The sequence below is a fragment of the Narcine bancroftii genome, chromosome 1 (genome assembly GCF_036971445.1).
Source record: "Narcine bancroftii isolate sNarBan1 chromosome 1, sNarBan1.hap1, whole genome shotgun sequence".
Taxonomy (NCBI): domain Eukaryota; kingdom Metazoa; phylum Chordata; class Chondrichthyes; order Torpediniformes; family Narcinidae; genus Narcine; species Narcine bancroftii.
In genome coordinates, this window is record NC_091469.1 from 333,536,408 (window position 1) to 333,560,186 (window position 23,779).

The window sequence follows — 23,779 nt, forward strand, 5'->3', positions numbered from 1 at the left end:
TCTTCAGCTGTCAGTTTTCCTGTTTGGTTAATCTGTCTCTTTTATGGTCAGTGTAATGGTTAGCACACTATTACAGCACTAGAGACCTGGGTTTGAATCCAGAGCTGCCAGTAAGGAGGTTGTACATTCTCCCTATTTCTGTGTGGGTTTCTTCTGGATGCTCTGATTTTCTTCCACATGTAAGGTTGCACAGGGTTAATAGGTTAATTAGTCAGGTGGGTGTATTTGGGCAACACTGGCTTATGGACCAGGAGGGCCTGTTACTGTGCAGTATTTCTAAAATTAAATTGCCGTGTAATTTGCTACTTATTGTGCATCTTAACTTGGTATCAATTTATCATGCTATATTTCTTCATTCATGTTATTGATGCATAGACTGAAAAGTCAGGTCTCTGGTGCTGTAATAATGTGCTAACCATTATACTAATCATAAGAGAGACAGATTCAGCCAATGGGAAAACTGGCAGCTGGAGGGAGATTCAATGTGAGAAAGAATAGACTATTTTATCTACTGCAAGAATTCACCACAGTCCTCATAGTCACAGTGTATACCGCCCCCCCCCCACACCGGCACTAACATTAGGGAGGTGATCTGGGAACTGTATGAGGTTATAAGCGATTTGCAGACTGCACAACCTGTCGGACTGATAATTATTGCAATAGATTTTAACTAGGCAAAGCTCAAGGCAGGTCTTTATGTGGATTTTGCTTTGAGAGGGATGAAGTCATTGGACTTTGTGTATATAAACATTTCAGGCGGAGCCCTGCCTCCACCTCAGATACTCAGATCACATCTCTGTAATGCTAACCCCAGCATACAGACTGCTCGTCAGACATTCCAGACCAGTTAGGAAGCAGGTTAAAACCTGGCCAGTGGGGGCCATTCATGCACTTCAAGACTGCTTTGAGTGCATCAGTCTTGCCTGGTGCAGAGGAAGGCTAGACACCTTGCAGGATGAAAACAAGACCTGTCAAAGGGGAGACGAACCCTCTCATAGGGTCAACAGCCATCTAACAAACACCTGCTATCATTTGAAAGGTTGGTCAAAAGTGAAGTACTAATTGGGGTTGATTGAGGTCAGTCCCCAGGAATGGCCACATTTTAGTTTGTACTTGTAGTATTGATGAAGTTGGTTGATGGTCAGAGTGGACTCTGCTTCTGTGCAAATACCTTCTGAATTGAAATAATGCATGAGTATTCAATCATTTGGCATTTTAAAAAATTTGGCGATACTTTTCTCAGATAGCTACATGTATGGTGAGTGTCAGCATAATCAGTATTTTGTCTTGCTAATTGGAGTTTTATTTTCCCTGCACCCCACTGGTTCATGTGCAATTCCTTGCTTGGCCCGAATGCAAAATATGGTTCTCTATACATCCTTAATTCATATAATCGCAGATTGTAGATAAGAGTTTTAAATGTCCTTGGTTCTCAGTCTGGGATTGTGGAAACCACATTTTGCTGCTCATTCCCATACAAACTGTTACTACACCAGCAGCTGAAATCTCTAGTTAATGGACAGCAGGGAAAGGAAAAGTTAATGTTGATTTCTTTATCAGCCTCAGACTTATCAGAATTACTGTGATCAGATGGTGTAACTTAATAACATAAAGCAGAAAGTGCTCAAAATGCTGAGCAGGTCAGACAGCATCAGCAGGAATGATCATTGGAGTTAGAAATGGCTAGAAATCAATAATATTTCAATTTGTAAGGAATGGGGAAGAGTGAGGATAATAAAGGGAACATCTGATGCAGGGAACACTGAGACATAAAATGTTATACTTGTGGCTGATGAAAACTCGGTGATTGCAACTGATCTGTCTGAAGAATGTATAAATAGGGAGAAGGGAAAAAGCAATGCTGGACTAACCATTCATCGTATTTGTCATTCCTGTTTCCTTTAAAACAGTTAGTTATCAAGATATCCTCATCCAATATTCAGTCAAACTTAATGTAGGCAAGATCTTGATCTTGTGGTGTATAAGTGTGAGATACAAAATTACCATTGTTAATTCACTTATTGTATACTGGGTATTTGAAAGGAGGCAGTTCACAAAGTTTTAAAATGCATGGTTGTCCAATGATTGATCTGAAAAAGCCAGTTCTAATGAACAGGTGGCTATCATAACGGTGAGGCTGATGCTATTACAGTGCCAGCTACGCAGGTTCTAATCCAGCACTGTCTATAAGGAGTTGTCCACATGATCTTTGTTGGTTTTCCCAGGGTGCTCTGGTTTGTTCCCACCCTCCAAAAAAGTATGGAGTTATAGGGTGTAATTGGGCGACATGTGTTTCAATGGCCAGAATCAGCTTCTACCATGTAAATAAAATTTAATTTAATTTAAACAAGTATTTAAAGTGAAGAAAACTTACATTTTTGAAAGATAATGGAAATGACAGATTGACAGAGATGAGGTGAGTGGATCAGCCATGATCCTATTATATGGTGGGGCAGGCTTGAGGAGCTCAGAGCTTATTCCTTTTCCTACATACCTGCATCTATTTCATTATATTCCGAGTTTTTTCATTTTGCACTTTGAATTGTTCTCTTGCTCAGTCAATTAAACTTTCCACTTTCTCATTTTTTTCCCCTGTGTTTCAATAAATGAAAAGTTAATCCAATGTTTTTCTTGTCAAATAGATGGTCATGAAAATGGGAATAAAACAGATAGTTTCCACAAAACCATGCTGGAAAATAATGAATCGGCAAACCAAACAAATTCTGCAGAGGAAGGACTATTTTGTAAAAAGCGATTTCTAATTTTTGGTTTCACTAATGAAGACACAACTTATATGGCTGAATTAATTGAGAGAAATGGTGGGAAAGTCCTCCAATCCCACAGCCGGGCTATTGCAGACTATGCCATCGTGCCCTTATTGGGAACCTATGTGGATGCAACTGTGGGTGAAGTGGTGACAAATACGTGGCTGGTAAGAAAATTGTTTATAGTGACGATTGGCTGTATGACCTCCATGATGACTGGGTCAAAGAGACTTTTTTCCCCTTCATTTTCCATTGTACTCCACAATTTTAAATTTGTAATTAAACAAATCACATATGATTAAAGTGCACATTCCAGATTTTATTCAAGCTTATTTATATATATTTTGGTTTGACCATGTAGAAATTACAGCACATTCCCCATAGTTCCCCCATTTCAAGGCACCATACTATTTAGGACATTTAGCTTCACAGGTGTTTAATTGCTTCATTGGTGTAGATAAAAGAGAGCTTGGCTTGGTTCTAAGCTTTTGATCACCTTTGGGATCTGTAGTTGCCATTTTTCAACATGAGACCAGAATTTTGCCAATGAAAGTCAATGAAGCCAATATGAGGCTAAAAAACAAAGCCAATGAATGACATCACACAAACCTTAGGATTACCAAAATCAACCACTTGGAACATTATTAAGAAGAATGAGCATACTAATGAGTTCAGTAATTGCATAGGATTGGTAGGGCAAGGAAGCCCTCCACTGTGATGACAGAAGAATTCTCATCATAATGAAGAAAAGCCCCCAAATGTATGTCTAACCAATCAGAAACCGTGAATGTGTTGATGACGACTGACTGCAGAAGATTGCAGAGGCTACCCTGCAAGCTGTAAACCACTGGTCAGCCACAGAAATAGATGGCCAGATTATAGTTTGCCAAGAAGTATTTAAAAGAGCCTGCAGAATTCTGGAAAAGGGTCTTGAGGACAGATGAGATCAAGATTAAATGATGGGAAGAGCAAAGTCTGGAGGCAAAAAGGAACTGCCCAAAATCCAAAGCATACCACCCCATCTATGAAACATGGTAATGGGGGTGTTATGGCTTGGGCATGTATGGCTGCCGCTTATCTTCGTTGACAGCACGACTGCTGATGGCAGTAGCAAAATGAATTCTGGGGTATATAGAAACATATTTTCTGTTCAAATTCACTCAAATGTCTCCTTCTGACAGCAAGACAATGATCCAAAACATACTGCTCAAGCAACAGAGGAGTTTTTCAAAACTAAAAGCTGGAAAATATTTGAATGGATAAGTTGGCCACCCAATCTAAATCCAATTGAGCATGCCTTTCATTTGCTGAAGAGAAAACTTAAGGGGAGAAGCTCCCGAAACAAGCAGGAGCTGAAGATGGCTGTAATAGAGGCCTGGCAGAAAGAGCATCAATAGAGAAGATGCTCGGGGAGGAGTCACGTGATGGAGTAGTGGCCGGACGGTGAACTCCAGCCCTCTCCAGAAAAGTCGGGAAAAACGAGAGAAAATACAAAGGCACAGAAATACAAGTTAAAGAAAAGTGAATATAAAGGTGGAAAGAAGATGGAGACAAAAGGAGAAAAATCAAAATCAACGGAAAGAAGAGAGGAAGAGAAGACAACGGAGGAAAAAGGTGAAGGCCTTACCTGTCCGAAGAGGCCCGCTGCGGAGAGAAGACCCCACTACCTCAGGTCGGTAGAAAGAGAACTACAACAATGGCTCACAGAGCCGAGTAAAAGTGCGCAACCGCGCATGCGCGACTCCTCGCGCATGCGCGATGCGCATACAAAAAAACACACCGACGGGAGGGGGGACCAGCTGGGGAGTCGATCTCCACAGCCGGCAACGACAGCTGCAGAACACCTGCAGCAAGAAGACACCACAGAAGACAATGGAAACAAGAAAGAAGAGGAGGAAAGGGCAGCAAAGAAACAACAGATGGTCAACCTAGAGGAAGAAGAAGAGGAAGAGGAAGAGTACAGGGAAATAGAAGAAGAAAAGATAGGCAAGGTAAAGGAGGTACTTGCTCTTGTTAGAGGATACATGGAGTCATTTAAAGAATGGCAAACACAGGAATTCAATGATTTAAGAAGAAGAATAAACAACACAGAAAAGAAAATAAATAAAATGGATATGACCTTAACAGAAATGGGGAAAAAAATGGACAAGATGGAAGAACGGGCAATAGCAGCAGAAATAGAGGTAGAAGACTTAAAAAAGAAATTGGAGGAATCTAATAAAAAAACTAAAGAGACACAAGAATTACTAGCCCAAAAAATAGATATAATGGAAAATTATAACAGAAGAAATAACATAAAGATAGTGGGCCTTAAGGAAGATGTAGAAGGCAAGAATATGAAGGAGTTTATAAAAGAATGGATCCCTAAGGCCCTAGGATGTCCAGAACTACAGCAAGAAATGGAAATAGAAAGGGCACATAGAGCATTGGCCCCTAAACCACAACCACAACAAAAACCAAGATCTATTGTAGTAAAATTCCTAAGATATACTACAAGAGAAAAGGTGCTGGAGAAGACAATGGAAAAAGTAAGAGAGGGCAACAAACCACTGGAGTATAAAGGGCAAAAAATCTTCATTTATCCAGATATAAGCTTTGAACTCCTAAAGAAGAGAAAAGAGTTCAATGCAGCAAAAGCGATTTTATGGAAGAAAGGATATAAATTTACACTGAAGCATCCTGCGGTATTGAAAATATTTATTCCAGGACAACAAAACAGACTATTCTCGGATCCAGAAGAAGCACGAAAATTTGCAGAACAATTACAAAAATAGACTGAGGGATGAAGACGGGTAATGAGAGCAAAAATTATCACGATTGATATGTATGTGGGTAAAGACAAAAATAGACTGAGGGATGAAGACGGGTAAGGAGGGTAAAAATGACCACGATTGATATGTATGCGGGTAAAGAGGTATAAGAGTGAATAGAGACAACGGGCATATGTGAAAGTAACTGTAATTAGAGGAAAACATAGAAAGTATAGACAAGAATTAATAAGGGAAGGTAATGGAATAGAGAGAATAAGGAGGGAACTAAAAGAGTGACCTTTGTGACATATAAAAAACGAAATCTTTTCTGGGGGGGGCTGGGTGGGGGGAAAAGAGCGGTCACTGCAAAATCAGTTGACGCTTGCGAGTGGATTCGCAAATCCAAATGGAGAGGGGAGATGTGGTTGTCCGACAAGGGATAAAGGGCAACTCAGGAGGGGAAGGGGAGATTGGGGATAAAGAAGATAGAAATAGGAGAATAAGGAAAATGTTAGATGTTGTAGGAATGTTGTCTGGTAAAGAGTTGAAAATAAGAAAACAGAAATGGAAAAGGAGGAAAGGTAATGATGGAAAAACGGAAAGAGAAGATAAACAAAATATAAAATGGCTACGCTGAACTATATGACTCTAAATATTAATGGAATACATAACCAAATTAAAAGGAAGAAACTACTAAATTTACTGAAAAAGGAAAAAATAGATATAGCATTTGTCCAAGAAACACATTTAACTGAAATGGAGCACAAGAAATTAAAGAGAGATTGGGTAGGACATGTAACAGCAGCATCGTATAATTCAAAAGCAAGAGGAGTGGCTATATTAATTAGCAAAAATGTGCCATTTAAAATAGAAGAGGAAATAATAGATCCAGCAGGGAGATATGTTATGATAAAATGTCAGATATATTCAGAGCTTTGGAATCTACTTAATATATATTCACCTAACGAAGAAGATCAAAAGTTTATGCAAGATATCTTTTTGAAGGTAGCTAATACGCAAGGGAACATACTAATAGGAGGGGATTTCAATCTGAATTTGGATCCAAATATGGATAAAACGGGGAAAAAAATTAACAGGAAGAACAAAGTAACCAAATTTATAATTAAATCAATGCAAGAAATGAAACTTGTGGACATATGGAGGAAACAAAACCCAAAAGAAAAGGAATACTCATACTACTCGACTAGACATAAAACATACTCAAGGATAGACCTATTCCTGTTATCAGCCCACATACAAGGGAGAGTTAGGAAAACGGAATATAAAGCTAGACTATTATCGGACCACTCACCCCTGTTATTGGCAATAGAGCTAGAAGACATCCCTCCAAGAATGTATAGATGGAGATTAAACCCCATGCTACTTAAAAGACAGGATTTTAGAGAATTTATTGAAAAACAATTAAAAATGTACTTTGAAGTAAATACGGAATCAGTGGAAGATAAGTTTATACTATGGGACGCAATGAAAGCATTCATTAGAGGGCAAATAATAAGTTATGCAACCAAGATGAAGAAGGACTATAATCAGGAAACAGAGCAGTTGGAAAGGGAAATAATAAACATAGAAAAAAAATTAGCAATAAAGGAAGATACAACCAAAAGAAGAGAATTGGCGGATAAAAAAATAAAATATGAAACATTACAAACATATAAGGTGGAGAAAAATATAATGAAGACAAAACAGAAATATTATGAACTAGGGGAAAAAACACACAAAATCCTAGCATGGCAGCTTAAGACAGAGCAAACTAAGAAAACGGTATTGGCAACAAGGAAAAAAGACAAACAAATTACATATAATCCAAAAGAAATTAAGGAAAACTTCAGAGAATTCTATGAACAATTATACCGAACCGAAAACGAAGGGAAAGAAGGGAAAATAGATGAATTTTTGACTAAAATTGAACTACCAAAACTACAAATAGAGGAACAAAATAAATTAACAGAACCATTTGGAACAGTAGAAATACAAGAGATAATAAAAAATTTACCAAATAATAAGACACCAGGAGAGGATGGACTCCCAATAGAATTCTACAAAACATTTAAAGACCTAATAATACCGCCCCTCCTGGATGTAATCAACCAGATTGATGAGACACAAAACTTACCAGATTCATGTAAAACAGCAATAATTACAGTGATACTAAAACAAGGGAAAGATCCACTCTCACCAGCGTCATATAGACCAATATCTTTGCTAAACACAGATTATAAGATAATAGCTAAACTATTAGCGAACAGATTAGCAGAACAGGTACCGAAAATGGTAAATTTAGACCAAACTGGATTTATCAAAAAAAGACGCACAACAGACAATATTTGTAAATTTATTAACTTAATTCATGCAGTAGAAGGAAATAAAGCACCGGCAGTAGCAGTTGCTTTAGACGCAGAGAAGGCCTTCGACAGAGTAGAATGGAATTACTTGTTCAAAGTATTGCAAAAATTCAGTTTACCGGAGAAGTATATTAATTGGATTAAAGCATTATATAAGGGACCGTTAGCGAAAGTGACAGTAAATGGACATGTATCAAAGCAATTTAACTTAAGCAGGTCAACGCGGCAGGGATGCCCACTATCACCATTATTGTTTGCGCTAGCTATAGAACCACTAGCAGAATCGATAAGAAGAGATAATAATATAAAAGGAATAAAAATAAAAGACAGGGAATACAAAATCAGTCTGTTTGCGGATGATGTGATAGTGTACTTAACAGAACCAGAACTATCAATAAAAGAACTATATAAGAAATTGAAGGAATATGGAGAAGTGTCGGGATACAAGATAAACGTAAATAAAAGTGAAGCAATGCCTATGAATAACGCGGATTTCTCAAAATTTAAGGAGGAATCCCCATTCAGATGGCAAACGCAGGCAATAAGATACCTAGGTGTGCAAATAAACAAAAATCTAGGCCAATTATACAAACTCAATTACAATCCACTAATGAAAAAACTACAGGACGATTTAGAGCATTGGAAAGAGCTACCACTAACACTGATAGGAAGGATAAACTGTATTAAAATGAACATTTTTCCAAGGATACTATACTTATTTCAGGCATTGCCAATACAACTGACAGAAAAATTCTTCAAAGAGTTAAAGAAAATAATAAGGAGATTTTTATGGAGAGGGGGGAAACCGAGGATAGCACTAGACAAATTAACAGAATGGTATAAACAAGGAGGCTTACAATTGCCAAACTTCAAAAATTATTATAGAGCCGCACAATTAAGGTACCTATCAGATTTTTATCAAACAAGGGAAAAACCAGACTGGACGAGACTAGAATTAGATAAAATAGGGGAAAAGATACCTGAACACATATTATATAAATGGGACGAAAAATTGGTACAACATAGAACTTCTCCAGTAGTACACCATCTCCTCAATATATGGAAGAAGATACATGTAGAAAGAAATAAAATAAATTACCAAATACCAAAACTAATATTGACGCAAAATAAGCTACTCCCTTTTACAATAGACAACCTTGCCTTTAGAAAATGGGAAAAAAAAGGGATTAAAAGAATAGAAAATTGTTTTTCAGGAAGTAGATTCTTATCCTTTGAACAAATGAGAGATAAGTACAATATAACGGGAGATACAGCGCTGGCATATTACCAACTGAGATCCTACTTGAAAGATAAATTAGGAAGCAACTTGAGTTTACCAGAGGGAAGTAACCTTGAATATGTGATTACAGATACAATGTTAATCAAAAGATTTATAAAAAATATGTATATTAAACTGCAAGAAAAGGAAAATGAGGAAACAAATGGTAAAACTAAACAAAAATGGGAACAAGATTTAAATATAAAGATAAAAAAGGAAACATGGGAGAAGTTATGCTCTGGAACGATGAGAAATACAATAAATACGAGGCTGCGTATGATACAATATAATTGGTTACACAGACTATACATTACACCGCAAAAGTTAAATAAATGGGACCCAACAGTATCTGATAGATGTTTTCGATGTAAAAAAGAAAGGGGAACAACAATTCATGCAATCTGGACATGTGAGAGAGTAGAAAAATTTTGGGATGATCTCAATCAGATATTAAATAAAATAACAGAAAACAATATACCAAAGAATCCAGAGATCTTTCTCCTAAGTAACATAAAAAATAAAGAATTTGGAATTGACTTGGAGGATGCACAAAAAAGATTTGTTAAGATAGCCCTAGCTGTAGCAAAAAAATGTATTATGTCAACCTGGAAATTGGAAGATAATTTGAAAATACAACAATGGTATATAGAAATGAATAAATGTATTCCATTAGAAAAAATAACATATAGTTTAAGAAATAATATTGAAATATTCGAACAAGTATGGGAGCCTTACATTAAATACAATAGCGAAAACCTACCGGGAACAAACATTACCTAAGTTGATGGAAGGAGAAGAGAAGAAAAAAATGGACTCAGTAGAATTTCTGGTGTATTTTTGTTGAATGACAACATTGTCTAACTGAATTAATGCAACCTAGATTGTATAACTAAAATGGATGAGAGGGGGGAGGGATGGGGGGGTGGCTTGGGAGGAGGGAGGGGGGAGGGAGAAAAAGTCACTGTAAATGTGTGGAAAAGAAAAAGTGTATATCATGGCTATTGTGATTTATGGTGTGAAAAATAAAAAATTTTAAAAAAAAAAAAAAAAAAAAAAAAAAAAAAAAAAAAAAAAAAAAAATAGAGAAGATGCTCAGCACCTAGAGATGTCCGTGAATCACAGACTTCAAGCAGTCATTGCATGCAAGGGATTTACAACAAAGAACTAAACATGACTTATAGACATACCATTGCTGTGTCTCAAATATTATGGTGTCCTGAAATGAGGGGACTATGTTTAATACGTACTGTAATTACATAGTCAAACCAAAATGTATACAAATACCCTTTAATAAAATCTGGAATGTGCATTTTAATCACGTGAATTGTTTGATTACAAATTTAAAACTATGGAGCAAAGGAGCAAATAAAGGAAAAATGTGTCTTTGCCCCAAACATTATGCAGGGCACTGAAGATAAGTAATATGAGCAACTGCTTTTTCAGTTATACAGTATTTTAGGCAAAGGTTGACTTCTTATTTTGTGGTATAACAAATTTTTAAAAAATTTCTCCTCTGGAGAAATTTGGAAATAATCAACAAAATTTAATTTTGAACAGAATATAAAGGCTAATGGATATGATTATCAAATAGCCAGACTTTCATTTGATTTTTGATTTAATTTAGTTGTCCTAGATCAAGTTTGCAGGAGCCAAATTTGGTTCATATTGACCTGTGAAAATTTAATGTTTAAAATGAATGCCTTATGCTAAAGTATTCATTTAATTGTGAAGCTTTTGTGTTCTAGTTTGTTGATTAGCATTAGTTTTTCACTTACATGAAATCTTTAGGGGTAGACAACCTTTTAATTTTTAATTTAGATATACAGCACAGTAACAGGCCATTTCAGCCCACAAGCACATACTGGGGGTGTAGATTAATTGGGGGGGGGTGCATAGATTAATTGGGGGGCATAGACTCGCAGGCCGAAATGGCCTGTTACCCTGCTCTATGTCTAAATTAAAAATTAAAAGGTTGCCCACCCTTGCTAGTTGATCAGTACTGAGTACATATCATGTACAGAGAGTGTTCTCGTTATGATCGATATCTGTTTGGCCTTGGTTCAGTATCTAACTTAGTAATATTTCTCTCTTTCTCTCTTTGGCTTGGCTTCGCAGACGAAGATTTATGGAGGGGCAATGTCCACGTCAGCTGCAGGCTCGTTTGTGGTTGACAAGTCTGATGCAGGACAGGCAGACACAGTTGCAGCGGTTGCAAGGGAAAATTAGTTGGTTGGGGTTGGGTGTTGGGTTTTTCCTCCTTTGTCTTTTGTTAGTGAGGTGGGCTCTGCTGTCTTCAAAGGAGGTTGCTTCCCGCCGAACTGTGAGGCGCCAAGATGCACGGTTTGAGGCGATATCAGCCCACTGGCGGTGGTCAATGTGGCAGGCACCAAGAGATTTCTTTAGGCAGTCCTTGTACCTCTTCTTTGGTGCACCTCTGTCTCGGTGGCCAGTGGAGAGCTCGCCATATAACACGATCTTGGGAAGGCGATGGTCCTCCATTCTGGAGACGTGACCTACCCAGTGCAGTTGGATCTTCAGCAGCGTGGATTCAATGCTGTCGGCCTCTGCCATCTCGAGTACTTCAATGTTGGAGATGAAGTCGCTCCAATGAATGTTGAGGATGGAGCGGAGACAACGCTAGTGGAAGCGTTCTAGGAGTTGTAGGTGATGCCGGTAGAGGACCCATGATTCGGAGCCAAACAGGAGTGTGGGTATGACAACGGCTCTGTATACGCTAATCTTTGTGAGGTTTTTCAGTTGGTTGTTTTTCCAGACTCTTTTGTGTAGTCTTCCAAAGGCGCTATTTGCCTTGGCGAGTCTGTTGTCTATCTCATTGTCGATCCTTGCATCCGATGAAATGGTGCAGCCGAGATAGGTAAACTGGTTGACCGTTTTGAGTTTTGTGTGCCCGATGGAGATGTGGGGGGGCTGGTAGTCATGGTGGGGAGCTGGCTGATGGAGGACCTCAGTTTTCTTCAGGCTGACTTCCAGGCCAAACATTTTGGCAGTTTCTGCAAAACAGGACGTCAAGCGCTGAAGAGCTGGCTCTGAATGGGCAACTAAAGCGGCATCGTCTGCAAAGAGTAGTTCACGGACGAGTTGCTCTTGTGTCTTGGTGTGAGCTTGCAGTTGCCTCAGATTGAAGAGACTGCCATCCGTGCGGTACCGGATGTAAACAACGTCTTCGTTGTTGAGGTCTTTCGTGGCTTGTTTCAGCATCATGCTGAAGAAGATTGAAAAGCGGGTTGGTGCGAGAACGCAGCCTTGCTTCACGCCATTGCTAATGGAGAAGGGTTCAGAGAGCTCATTGCTGTATCTGACCCGACCTTGTTGGTTTTCGTGCAGTTGGATAACCATGTAGAGGAACTTTGGGGAGCATCCGATGTGCTCTAGTATTTGCCAAAGCCCTTTCCTACTCACGGTGTCGAAGGCTTTGGTGAGGTCAACAAAGGTGATGTAGAGTCCTTTGTTTTGTTCTCTGCACTTTTCTTGGAGCTGTCTGAGGGCAAAGACCACGTCAGTAGTTCCTCTGTTTGCGCGAAAGCCACACTGTGATTCTGGGAGAACATTTTCGGCGACACTAGGTATTATTCTATTTAGGAGAATCCTAGCAAAGATTTTGCCTGCAATGGAGAGCAGCGTGATTCCCCTATAGTTTGAGCAGTCTGATTTCTCGCCTTTGTTTTTGTACAGGGTGATGATGATGGCATCACGAAGGTCCTGAGGCAGCTTTCCTTGGTCCCAGCAGAGCTTGAAAAATTCATGCAGTTTGGCATGCAGAGTTTTGCTGCCAGCCTTCCAGACCTCTGGGGGGATTCAATCCATACCTGCTGCTTTGCCACTTTTCAGTTGTTCAATTGCCTTATATGTCTCTTCCCGGGTGAGGACCTCATCCAGCTATAGCCTTAAGGGCTGTTGAGGGAGCTGGAGCAGGGCGGATTCTTGAACTGAGCGGTTGGCACTGAGAAAAGATTGGAGGTGTTCTGACCATCGGTTAAGGATGGAGATCTTGTCGCTGAGGAGGACTTTGCCATCTGAGCTGCGCAGCGGGCTTTGGACTTGGGGTGAGGGGCCGTACACAGCCTTTAGAGCCTCGTAAAAACCCCTGAAGTCGCCAACGTCCGCGCTGAGCTGGGTTTGTTTGGCGAGGCTAGTCCACCACTCATTTTGGATCTCCCAGAGTTTGTGCTGAAGATGGCTGCATGCGCGACGGAAGGCTCGTTTCTTCTCTGGCCATGACGGCTTTGTAAGTTGAGCCTGGTGGGCAGCTCGCTTCTTTGCCAGCAGCTCCTGGATTTCCTGGTTGTTTTCGTCGAACCAGTTCTTTTTTTTGCCTGGAGGAGAAGCCCAGTATCTCTTCAGTGGATTGCAGTATGGTAGTCTTCAGCTGATCCCAGAGGGTTTCAGGGGACGAGTCCGTGAGGCGGATTGCATCCTCGAGCTTTGCTTTGAGGTTTGCCTGGAAGTTTCCTCTCACTTCGTCTGACTGCAAGTTTTTCCAACTTTTAAAAAAAATTTTATTTAGGCATTAAGCATATACAGTACTTCTATTATCCCCCTATCCCAATTGAACCTCTCAGTGATAAACCTGACTCAACCATTTTATCTGCCCTTAAAACTGATTTGGTTTGTCAGTATCCATTTGGAATACTTCAAAAATCACACGACAGATCAGGATTTTGTCTCTTTCACATTAGTGAATTGCTCTTTTCAGCTTTGGTTTTGAGAACCTCTACGATTAGGCAAAACTAGTTGATTCCTCATCATTCTTTAAAGGTTGGTACCTCATCCTTCATCACCCAGCTTTGGGGAAAACACTTACCTTATTTCAATCTTGTCCATCCAGCCAAAGAATCACCAAATTGTCTCATCTCTCATTTGCCTGTTTCTTTTGGTTTCCCCAAGCATACTTTTAACCTCCTTTATCATGCACTTTTCAACAGCTGCTTTATCTGAATACACGACTTCAGATTTGTGTACAGCAATGACGCATTTAATTTACTTCATGAATCCTCTGCCTCATTTTAATTGTGAAGGCATTACCTTTAGCCTCTATCATAAATTCTAGCTGTTAAATCCCTCCTTTACCAGACTGAAACTGAATCTAATATAAATCATTATTGTAATCAAGGAATTTGTGGGGGAAGCAGAAAGAGAGCATAGCCAGCTAGATCACCCTCAGATGATTTTCCTGCTCTCTAACAACCTTGTAGACAATATTGCTGGTCCTGATGGCAAACTTCACATTTACAGAAATGTATTTTGTAAACATCCTTTCACTTCCAATAGCAATATACAGGATGTGAGGGTAAAAGATCAATTAGATGGTCAAAGCACAGCCTAGTTTTCCATATCTTGTTTTTTTTTAAATAATGCAATGTTTTTATCTTGGCTATTCTGGCTGATTATGGCATTCATTTATAATTAAATGAAGAATTATTTGTACAGCATTTGATCAAAATATCCCTTTAACTAAATTTTGGAGAAGACCAATGGAACTTCTATAACTGAAATAATTGACATTTGATTTGCCTTTTTAAAAGGTAAAGGGGCAGCACAGTTAGTGTAACGGTTAGCGCAACACTGTTACAGTGCCTGTGACTGGGATTGAAATCCAGTGCTGTCTGTAAGGTGTTTGTATGTTTTCCCTATGTCTGCGTGTGTTTCCTCCAGGTGATCTGATTTCCTCCCACACTTCAAAATGTACTGAGGTTGTAAGTTAATTGGGTGTAAGTGGGCAGCACCGTCTCGTGGGCCGAAAGGGCCTGTTACCGTGCTGTATGTCTAAAATTTTTAAAACTATGTTGTATTGACTTCAAATTCATTCTTGTGTGTGCAGCCATCACTTTTTTTTTGATGATACCTACATTTTTCTCTTTTTGCAGGCGATGTGCATGGATCAGCAATGTATTTTTCCTTCGCACTCCAATCCCTTATTTACTCCTATATCCTATGTGGAAGGAAGCAATCCACTGAATAACTGCGTACTTTCTGTTAGCCAGTTTTCTGGAGTAGAACGTGATGCACTCTTTAACATAGCAGAATTAATTGGAGCAAGGTAACTGAGTAATATCAGGAATCCACAGGCTGTCTGCTGCAACATGTAGCTTAAAACCATACTTCTCATCCTTACCCAAAATTAGAAAAATTAATGGTCATGCTGTTAAGTTTAAGGCTGTTGCGGAGGAATCCAATGCTTTCCCCAAGTTTATGTTTGGCCTCATTCTGACAATGAATGAGGCTAAGAACAGACATGCCGTTGAAGGAATGCTTGAGGGAGCATTCAGCTCAGCAGCTGCGAGAGTGAGCATTGGAGCAAGAATTTGGATCTTTGAAAAGCATTGGGAAAGTTTGGTGCTTCTTAGTTTCTCCATAGCAGTGGTGAGAGTGAGAGTTGGAGCGAGAACACGACCATTGAAAAGCACTGCAAAGGTAGGTGCCTGCTAGTTTATAATTGGATAATTAACTGTAGCCAACAAAAGGAAGGGAAAGTTAAATGGAGCGACCACTATGAGAGTGGTCAGTGTAAGAGTAGAACTTGAAACTTTGGCTTGAGAAGCTTTGGCAAGCAGAGGCTGAGGAGATGGTGTAGGTGACAGTGGCCTTCTTGAGCAAAGGCAAACATAAGAGCAGGTGAGTTCAAGTAAGGTCTTGTTGTACAGTCTCAGCAGTGGGAATGGCTGAATGGGAGTAGTACTTTGTGCTCCTCTGAAAAGATGTGGGAAATCTGGGACAGCAGAAGTGTCCCTGATAACTACACATGTAAGAAATGCATGCAGCTGCAGCTCTGCAGAGCGAGTTAGGGAACTGGAGCCGGATGAACTCTGGATCATTTGGGAGGCAGAGGGAGTCATAGGGAAGAGTTATAGGGAGGCTGTCACACTTCGGAGGCAAGAAGCAGTTAGCAAGTCGAGAAGAGGCTATACTTGATCTGGTATTGGGAAATGAACCAGGTCAGGTATAAGAGCTCTCAGAGGGCGATCTTTTCAGAGAAATTGATCACAAATCTCTGCTTTACCAGAGCACTGGAGAAGGATAGGAATAGAGAATTTGGAAAACATTTAATTGAGGTATAGGGTAAAATATGATGCTCTTAGGCAGAAACTTGGGTGCATAAATTGGGAACAGATGTACTCAGCAGAAATGTGAGAAATGTTCAGAGAGCATGATGTTCTGCACAAGTATATGCCATTGAGGCAGGGAAAGGACAGTAAGGAGAAAGTACCATGATGTGAACAAGGGATGTAGAAAATCGAGTTAAGAAGAAAATGAAACTTGAAAGAAGTTTAAGATAGGAACTGACAAGAGTTCTAGAAAATTACAGGATTGCTAGGAAAGAACTTAAGATAGAACAGGAGAGCGAGATGGGTCCGTGAGAAGGCCTTGGCGAGCAAGATTAAGGAAAAACTCAAGGCCTTCTACATGAGGAACGAAAGGATGAGTTGTTGAGGATAGGACTTGTCCGGGGTATTAGTGGAAACATGTGACTGGAGTTGGAGGAGGTAGCATAGGTCCTTAATGAATATTTTGTTTCAGTTTTCACCAGAAAAAAAGGATCTTGGCAATTGTGAGGATGACTTAAAGTGGACCGAAGCACTTGAGCATCATGAAATTAAGAATAAGGATGCTTTGGAGCTTTTGAAAAGCATGAAATTAGAGAAGTCACTGGGACCAGGCAAGATTTACCCAAGGATTCTATGTGAAGCAAGGGACAAGATTACAGAGCCACTGGCGATGATCTTTGTATCATCATTGGGATCAGAAGTATCAGAGATTTGGAGGGTGACAAATGTTGTTCCCCTATTCAAGAAAAGGAATAGACCTACCCAGGAAATTATAGGCCAATGAGTCTTACTGAGGTGGGAAAGCTGAGAAAATTTGCAAGCATTTAGATAGGCATATTCAGATGAGGATAGTCAGCAAGGCTTCGTCAAGGGAAGGCAGTGTCTCTTGAACCTGATTGAATTCTTTGAGGGTATAAACAAAGAATATTGATGGAGGTAGAGTGATGGAGGTAGTGTATATGGATTTTAATAAGGTGTTTGATAAGCTTCTCCATGCAATGGTCATTCAGACAGTAAGGAGGCGTAGAATCCAAGGAAGCTTTACTTTGTGGAATTGGCTGGCCCAGAGAAGGTAGAGAGTGGTTGAAGATGGTTCATATTCTGCATGGAGGTCAGTGACCGGTGGTGTTCTGCAGGAATCTGTTTTGGGGCCCCTCCTCTGTGATTTGTATAAATGACCTGGAGGAGGAAGTGGAAAGATGAGTGAACTTGGCCTTTTCCCCTTTGAGTGACTGAGAATGAGGGGTGACCTGATTGAACTCTATAGGGTGATTGTGTGGATGGCCGGAGGCTTTTTCCCAGGGTTATGCAGTTGGTAAATTCTTGATAGTTGTTAGAGTAGGTTATTAGGTTGGCACAGGACTGGGCTGAAGGGCCTGCATTGTGCAGTCGATTTCTATGTTCAGAATAGGTGTTGCTTGACCTGCCTTTTATGAAAATCTATATTCATGGGTCAGAGCTTCAACGTGTGGGCAGTCTGTTGGAAAATTGTATGAGGAGAAAGGAAAGTCTAATTAAGATTGCCAGAAGATTCCTGTATGCTATGGTTGGAAAATTACATAGTTCTCTGGGTTTTGGAGGACTCTGCCTGCTGGGTTGATTTGGCAATTACTGAGACATTTTATTCAGGATAACAGTGTGTGATTTCTGAAAAGATAAAGAATGGTTGAAAGAACTAAGATTAGTGGCCAGATAATCACATATAGACAAACATATAATTTCTTGAATGTGATTTGTCTAATTTGCAATTAAATATATCAGGCAAATTTTTCATCATTACTACTTATTTCAACTTCTCAATAATTTTTTTTTCCCGTTGACTAGTTTTGTACTTGTTTATATTCATGTTCAGACTGTGTCCTTGAGCACTATTTTGAACAAAGTGAGACACTAGCCAGGCCCTTTTATGATCATAGAAAATATAATTCCAATTATTCTTTGCATTGTCACCAAGAATGTTCCTGTTGCACAGTCAGTTTGTTTATATTTCTTTACTTGTTTACATATGTATATTGCCAATAAGTGATCATTCTGCCTTGCCTTCAGGGAAAAGATTCTCAGCGCTGTATGGGATGTTATGTATGTACTCCTGCAATAAATTGAATATGAATCTGAGTTCCTTGGTGTTGGTGACATACAGTGAGAAATTGTTGTTAGGACATAATTCAGCCAAGTTTTCAATCTCCATCATTGCCCCTTTTTATACAACACACTACTGTGGTGTCTTCAGCAAATTTGTAAATGGTGTTGTACCGAGCCACGCCATCATAGGTGTAAAGCAAGTAGAGCAAGGGGCTAAATACACATCCTTGTGCTGCTCTGGTAATGATAGAGATTGTGGAGATGTTCTTGCCAATCTGGTCTGATTGTGGCCTGGAGATGAGGAAATCCAGGATCCAATTACACAGTGGGGTATTGAGGCCCAGGTCTTGCAGTTTGCTGATCAGTTTTGAGGGAATAATGGTGTTCCTGAGAGGATGGCAATCGAGAATTTGAACCAAGTTGTAGTCCTGTACAAAGTAATCATGTGTTACTTTTGATGTTAGCAGTGGTTTGTTGGAATTGTTATTGATCTTTCCACACAAGGGAAAATACATTTTGCCTTTCAGTTGTTAAGTGCATTGTTAGAAACTGTTATTCTGCCAAAACTTGGTACATTACAGATAGGGAATAAAAATAATAGGCTTTAAATGAAATACAGCCTTACTCAGAAGATGTCTACATGCAACAGAATTTATTGATTTTATTTTGCTTTATTTAGAGTGCAGGAATTTTTTGTTCGAAAAGCTAATGTGAAGAAAGACATGCTTGCTAGCACTCATTTGGTCTTGCAAGAACCACAAGGCTCTAAGTATGAAGCTGCAATAAAATGGGGTTTACCAGCTGTATCTTCTGCTTGGCTTTTTGAATCGGCTCGATTGGGGAAGAAGGCTGATGAAAACAAATTCCTAGTAGATAATTCTATTAAGCCTGGTAAGTGTGTGAATGATTGTTCAAAATGAATTTTCAAGCTGAAAATGTTGATAATCAAAAGTATGTCAGTCCAAAGTAAGCTCATTGTTATGTATGAGTGAATCAAATGAGCCTTTTTGGAGATAGTGTGATTGGAAGTTTGAGAAAGAAATATTTTGTATATTGACCTTGTTCCTGTATCATTTGAATTTCATTGCTGAAACCTTCCATCATGTGCTAGTGATAGGATGGTCAATCATCTGCTTTTTAGCATCAGGACTTACCTGAGCAATTTTCCATAATGTTGGGTATATATAACTATATAACTGTACTGAAACAGCTAAAATAGTTGCCGAGAAGACCTAGAGCCCTAATCTTTGTTATATCCAGTGTTCTCACCTGGATGAATTGTATCAAACTGATAACCTTGGTAGGTTAACCACTCATCACTTCTGCTTGAAATTTTGATGTCATCCCATTGGTTGTTTAATTGATTGTCCATTATAATTTTCAACTAGATGTGACAGGACTGAGAGCTTTAAATTCGATAGTGATGTGTCTGTTGCATGGTTTTTGCTGTTTAGTATGCATACAGACTACTGTTTTGTAGCTCACTAAATTGACACTTCATTTTTTAAGTATTCTTGGTGCTGCTCTTAGCCCATGCTTCTGTTCAAAATTTTCTCGTTTCATTGCTAGGGATGCCTGTGCCTTCCTCCCTTGTTCCATAGACCACCATTACCTGCTTCTGCAACATCAGAATCTCAAGACTCCTTCAATAGACTAATCATGAGCATTTTAACTAAAACTTTCCAAAACAAGGTACTGGAATAAAAAATACTTAAAAGGTCAGAACTGTTGAAAGATTATCAACCTGAAATATTAAGTTTCTTTCCACAAACCCTGCATGTCATGCTGAGAATTTCCAGCACTTTGTTCTCATTTATGAGACATTTCACATTTGTTTTAACAAGAAATAAAATGGTTTTAGAAAACTATATTTTCACAGCACGTAGGAACTTCCCTGCCCTTTTATCATTTAAAACTATTAATCAACTTTGAACCTGCAAATTCTGTTTCTAGCTGCTGACTGAATAGTTTTGATAGATTTTGCTTTTATTTCAGATTTACACAATATTCTTCTACATTCAAATGTCATAAATATTATGCTTACCTCCATAAAGCACTTCCCTTTTTGAAAGATAGTTCTTGAAACTTACTACCTTGATCATGCTTTTTCAAAAAAAAAATCTGCTCTATTATCAACAATTTTTTTTCAACAGCAGTCTGGTTAAATGCCCAATGAGACGTTTAATCTGAGGCTTTAAATAAATGCTACGTTGTTTTGGAGCTAAGAATTTAACTAATGTTGCTGATAGGGTTCTTTATTGTATTAGTGGAAAGTTTCTGATTTCTGCAGCTTTATTTAAGATATGTTGGTATCTGTAATTATGCATGGTTTTGTTCAAATATTTTTAACTTTATTGAATTTTAACATGAACAAAGTTGAAGAAGTGAATCAGGCTGCCGCAGATGTGAACAAAATACCAGAACGTACACCTGAGCTTCCCTCGCCCAAACCAAGCACTGCTGTAACTCCACTGGATATAAATAGGTTCCAGAGTAAAGCCTTCCAGATGGTCATATCTCAACAAAACAGAACAGGGAAAACAGAAGCAGAAGTGGGAGAACCCAGTCAGCAGAAAGAAGCTAATTTGTGGCTTGATACACCTTCAAAATTCTTGTGCAAGGACAAGCTCTTCAAGCCATCATTTGATGTTCAGGTACTTGCACATTTTTTTCATGCCGGATAGATTTGAATTATTTTGGATTAAGTATACTTGGTGAGTTAACAATTTACACATGTTGGATGAACACTGAATTTAATCTTGCAGGTGTGGAATCATGGTTACAACAAGGTGTTATTCAAGAATAGTATTTTAAATAATAGAACAATGGCAGGTGAAGGAAGTATCCAAACACACAGCAAATTTAATAGTAAAAGTGATGTGTGGAATTGATGCTGATTTTGCAGATTGGTACATTTCTATTCATTTTAAATGCGATAGCTTCCCCAGTGTTCTCTCTGCTGCCTAAAGTATGGTATTTCCTACATTACAGTTTATTCAGAAGGCTCTAAACTTGTCTGGCAAGCGGTTGAAATCCAAGATGTAGAGAGACTGACTAGCAAAGGTAAGGATCATGAAGAAGGCAAAGGAAGTATGTTGAATTAGAACAGGATGATGTAGGACGTGTTGAGGAAGGCCAGATAAATTTTGTTAGGTTTATTTTAAAACCAGAAGTCTGACAGGGAAAGCAGACAAATTTAGGGCATGGATTAGTACAGAACAATGGGATGTTATGGCCAAAACATTTTAAATAGAACCAAGAGTGGCAGGGTAGTGCACTTACAGGTGTGACAGGAAAAGTGGTGAGGGGGTTTGGAATACAAATCAATAAAGATACCACAGTAGTAGAAGAAGCTATTGCCAGAAAACTATTGTGTGAGGCTGTGTGGGTGAAAATCAGGAACCAAAAAGGAGATGGATGTATACCATTGACCACCAAACAGTCACTGGAAACTAAAGGATCAAATATGTGGAAAGATTAATCAGATTGCTGATATCCGTATTTTAAAAAAATATAGCTGAGCTGTTATTGTAGGGTTTCATCTTCTCCAACATTGCCTGGAAATACCAAGTGTTAGGAATTGGTTGGGGTGGAAGTTTGTCCAGTGGAAAATTCTACAGTAGTACGTGAATAGGTTCTCTTGGGAAGGGACAATATTGAATCTTGTGCAGGAGAATGAAGCTGGTCAGGTAACCAAGGGAATTGATAGGGGAACATTTTGGGTCTAGTGATCACTATTCTATCAGCTTTAAGATAGTTATGGAAAAAGATAACATTGGTTCTCAAGTTAGGACCGTAAATTGGGGCACAGTCAAGTTTGACAGGATTAGGCAGGAGTTAGTAATAGTTGACTGGACGCGAATATTAGAGAGTAAAGTGTGACTTCTAAATGGGATGTGTTTAAGAGTATAATAAAGAAGGCCCACGACGCACATGTTCCCAATAGGATAAAGGACAGAAATGGCAAGGTAAAGGAACCTTGGTTAACAAACTATATAGAGGCAAAGATCATAAATGAAAAGGGGGCATATATTAGTTACAGGGAAAAAAGGGTTTGAGGGTTATCTGAATAGTCAAGGTATCAAAGGTTATGAGGAGAAGGCAGGGAGTGGGGCTGAATGTGAAAATGGATCAGTTCATAATGGAATGGCAGAGTGGACTCAACGGCTTGCATGGATTACTTCTCCTATATCTGTGTCATGGAATCTCTTGAGGGGTTTGAGGAATCCAGGAATGTAGTGAAGAGGGAGATGAGGAGAGCTAAAAGGGTTCAGAATTAGGTTTATTGTCCTGCCTCTCTGTCACGAAATTTGTTGTTTTGCAGCAGCAGTATTGTGCATTACAGGTTCAAAGTTGCAATAAATTACGGTTTTGTAAATACGATATTTAAAAATAATTAGTCCAAAAAGAGAAGAAAAGTCAGGTTGTGTCTATCGGTTAATGGTCTGTTCAGAAATCGAATGGCAGAAGGTAAAAAGCTGTTCTTGTAACATTGGGTGGGCATCTTCAGGCTCCTGTACCTCCTTCTTGATCATAGTAGTGAGAACAGGCAGAACTTTGATGATGAGGGTCCTTGATGATAGAGGCTGCTTTCTTGAGACACCCCTCTTAAGATATCCTGAATGGAGTGAAGACTGATGCTCATAATGGTGTTGGGTGAGTTCACAACCCACTGTAGCCTTTTCCTGTCCTGTGCATTGGCACCTCCATAGCATACAATGATGCATCCAGCAAGAATGTTCTCCACGGTACACTTGTAGAAATTTGAAAGTCTTTGGTGACATAAAAAGTCTCCTCAAACTCCTAACAAAATATAGCTGTTGGCGAGCCTTCTTTATGATTGCATCTATTCTGGTATCCCCAGAATAGATCTTCAGAGATGTTGACACCCACTGCTGACCCCTTAATGAGGACTGGTTTGTGTTCTGATTTTCCCTTCCTGAGGTCTGTAGTCCAATCCTTAGTTTCCCTAATGCTGAGAGCAAGATTGTTATTGTGACACCACTCAAATAGCTGATCTATCTCTCCCGTACAATTCCTCATTGCCATCTGTGATTCCGCCAACAACCATGGTGTCATTTGCAAATTCGCAGATTACAATAGGAGGTAAGAAGGTATGAGGAAAGGCTCAGGCCCAAAACATCGGTAATATAACTTTATCTCCTATGGATACTGTGAGACCAGCTGAGTTCCTCCGACATCTGTGTTTTTACAAGTTCTAGAGGATGGCAAATGTGGCGCTGTTATTTAAAATGGGTTGTAACAATAATCTGGGTAACTTGTTTGTCTGACATCACTGTCAGGGAAACTGCAAGAGAATATTGTGAGAAATAGAATCTAATAACATTTGAATGGCCAGGGGAAAATTAAAGAGAGCCATTATGGATATGTGCATGGGAAATCCTGTCTCATGAACTTGATTTAAAAAAAACATTAGAAGTGACAAGGAGGGTATATTCAGGCAAGGCTGTTGTTG

The 23,779-nt window shown here is 39.1% G+C and overlaps 1 protein-coding gene across 5 annotated transcripts in view; it reads left to right on the top strand.

Moving 5' to 3' along the window:
• Positions 1–23,779, top strand: part of topbp1 (DNA topoisomerase II binding protein 1) — a 130,339-nt gene that overhangs the window by 55,315 nt on the left and 51,245 nt on the right. For all 5 annotated transcript variants that reach the window (XM_069909114.1, XM_069909105.1, XM_069909095.1 and 2 more), the window contains 4 exons: positions 2,643–2,932; positions 15,043–15,215; positions 18,983–19,194; positions 20,680–20,957. In XM_069909114.1, the coding sequence (XP_069765215.1) occupies positions 2,643–2,932; positions 15,043–15,215; positions 18,983–19,194; positions 20,680–20,957 (953 nt within the window). The remainder of the gene's footprint in view (positions 1–2,642; positions 2,933–15,042; positions 15,216–18,982; positions 19,195–20,679; positions 20,958–23,779) is intronic.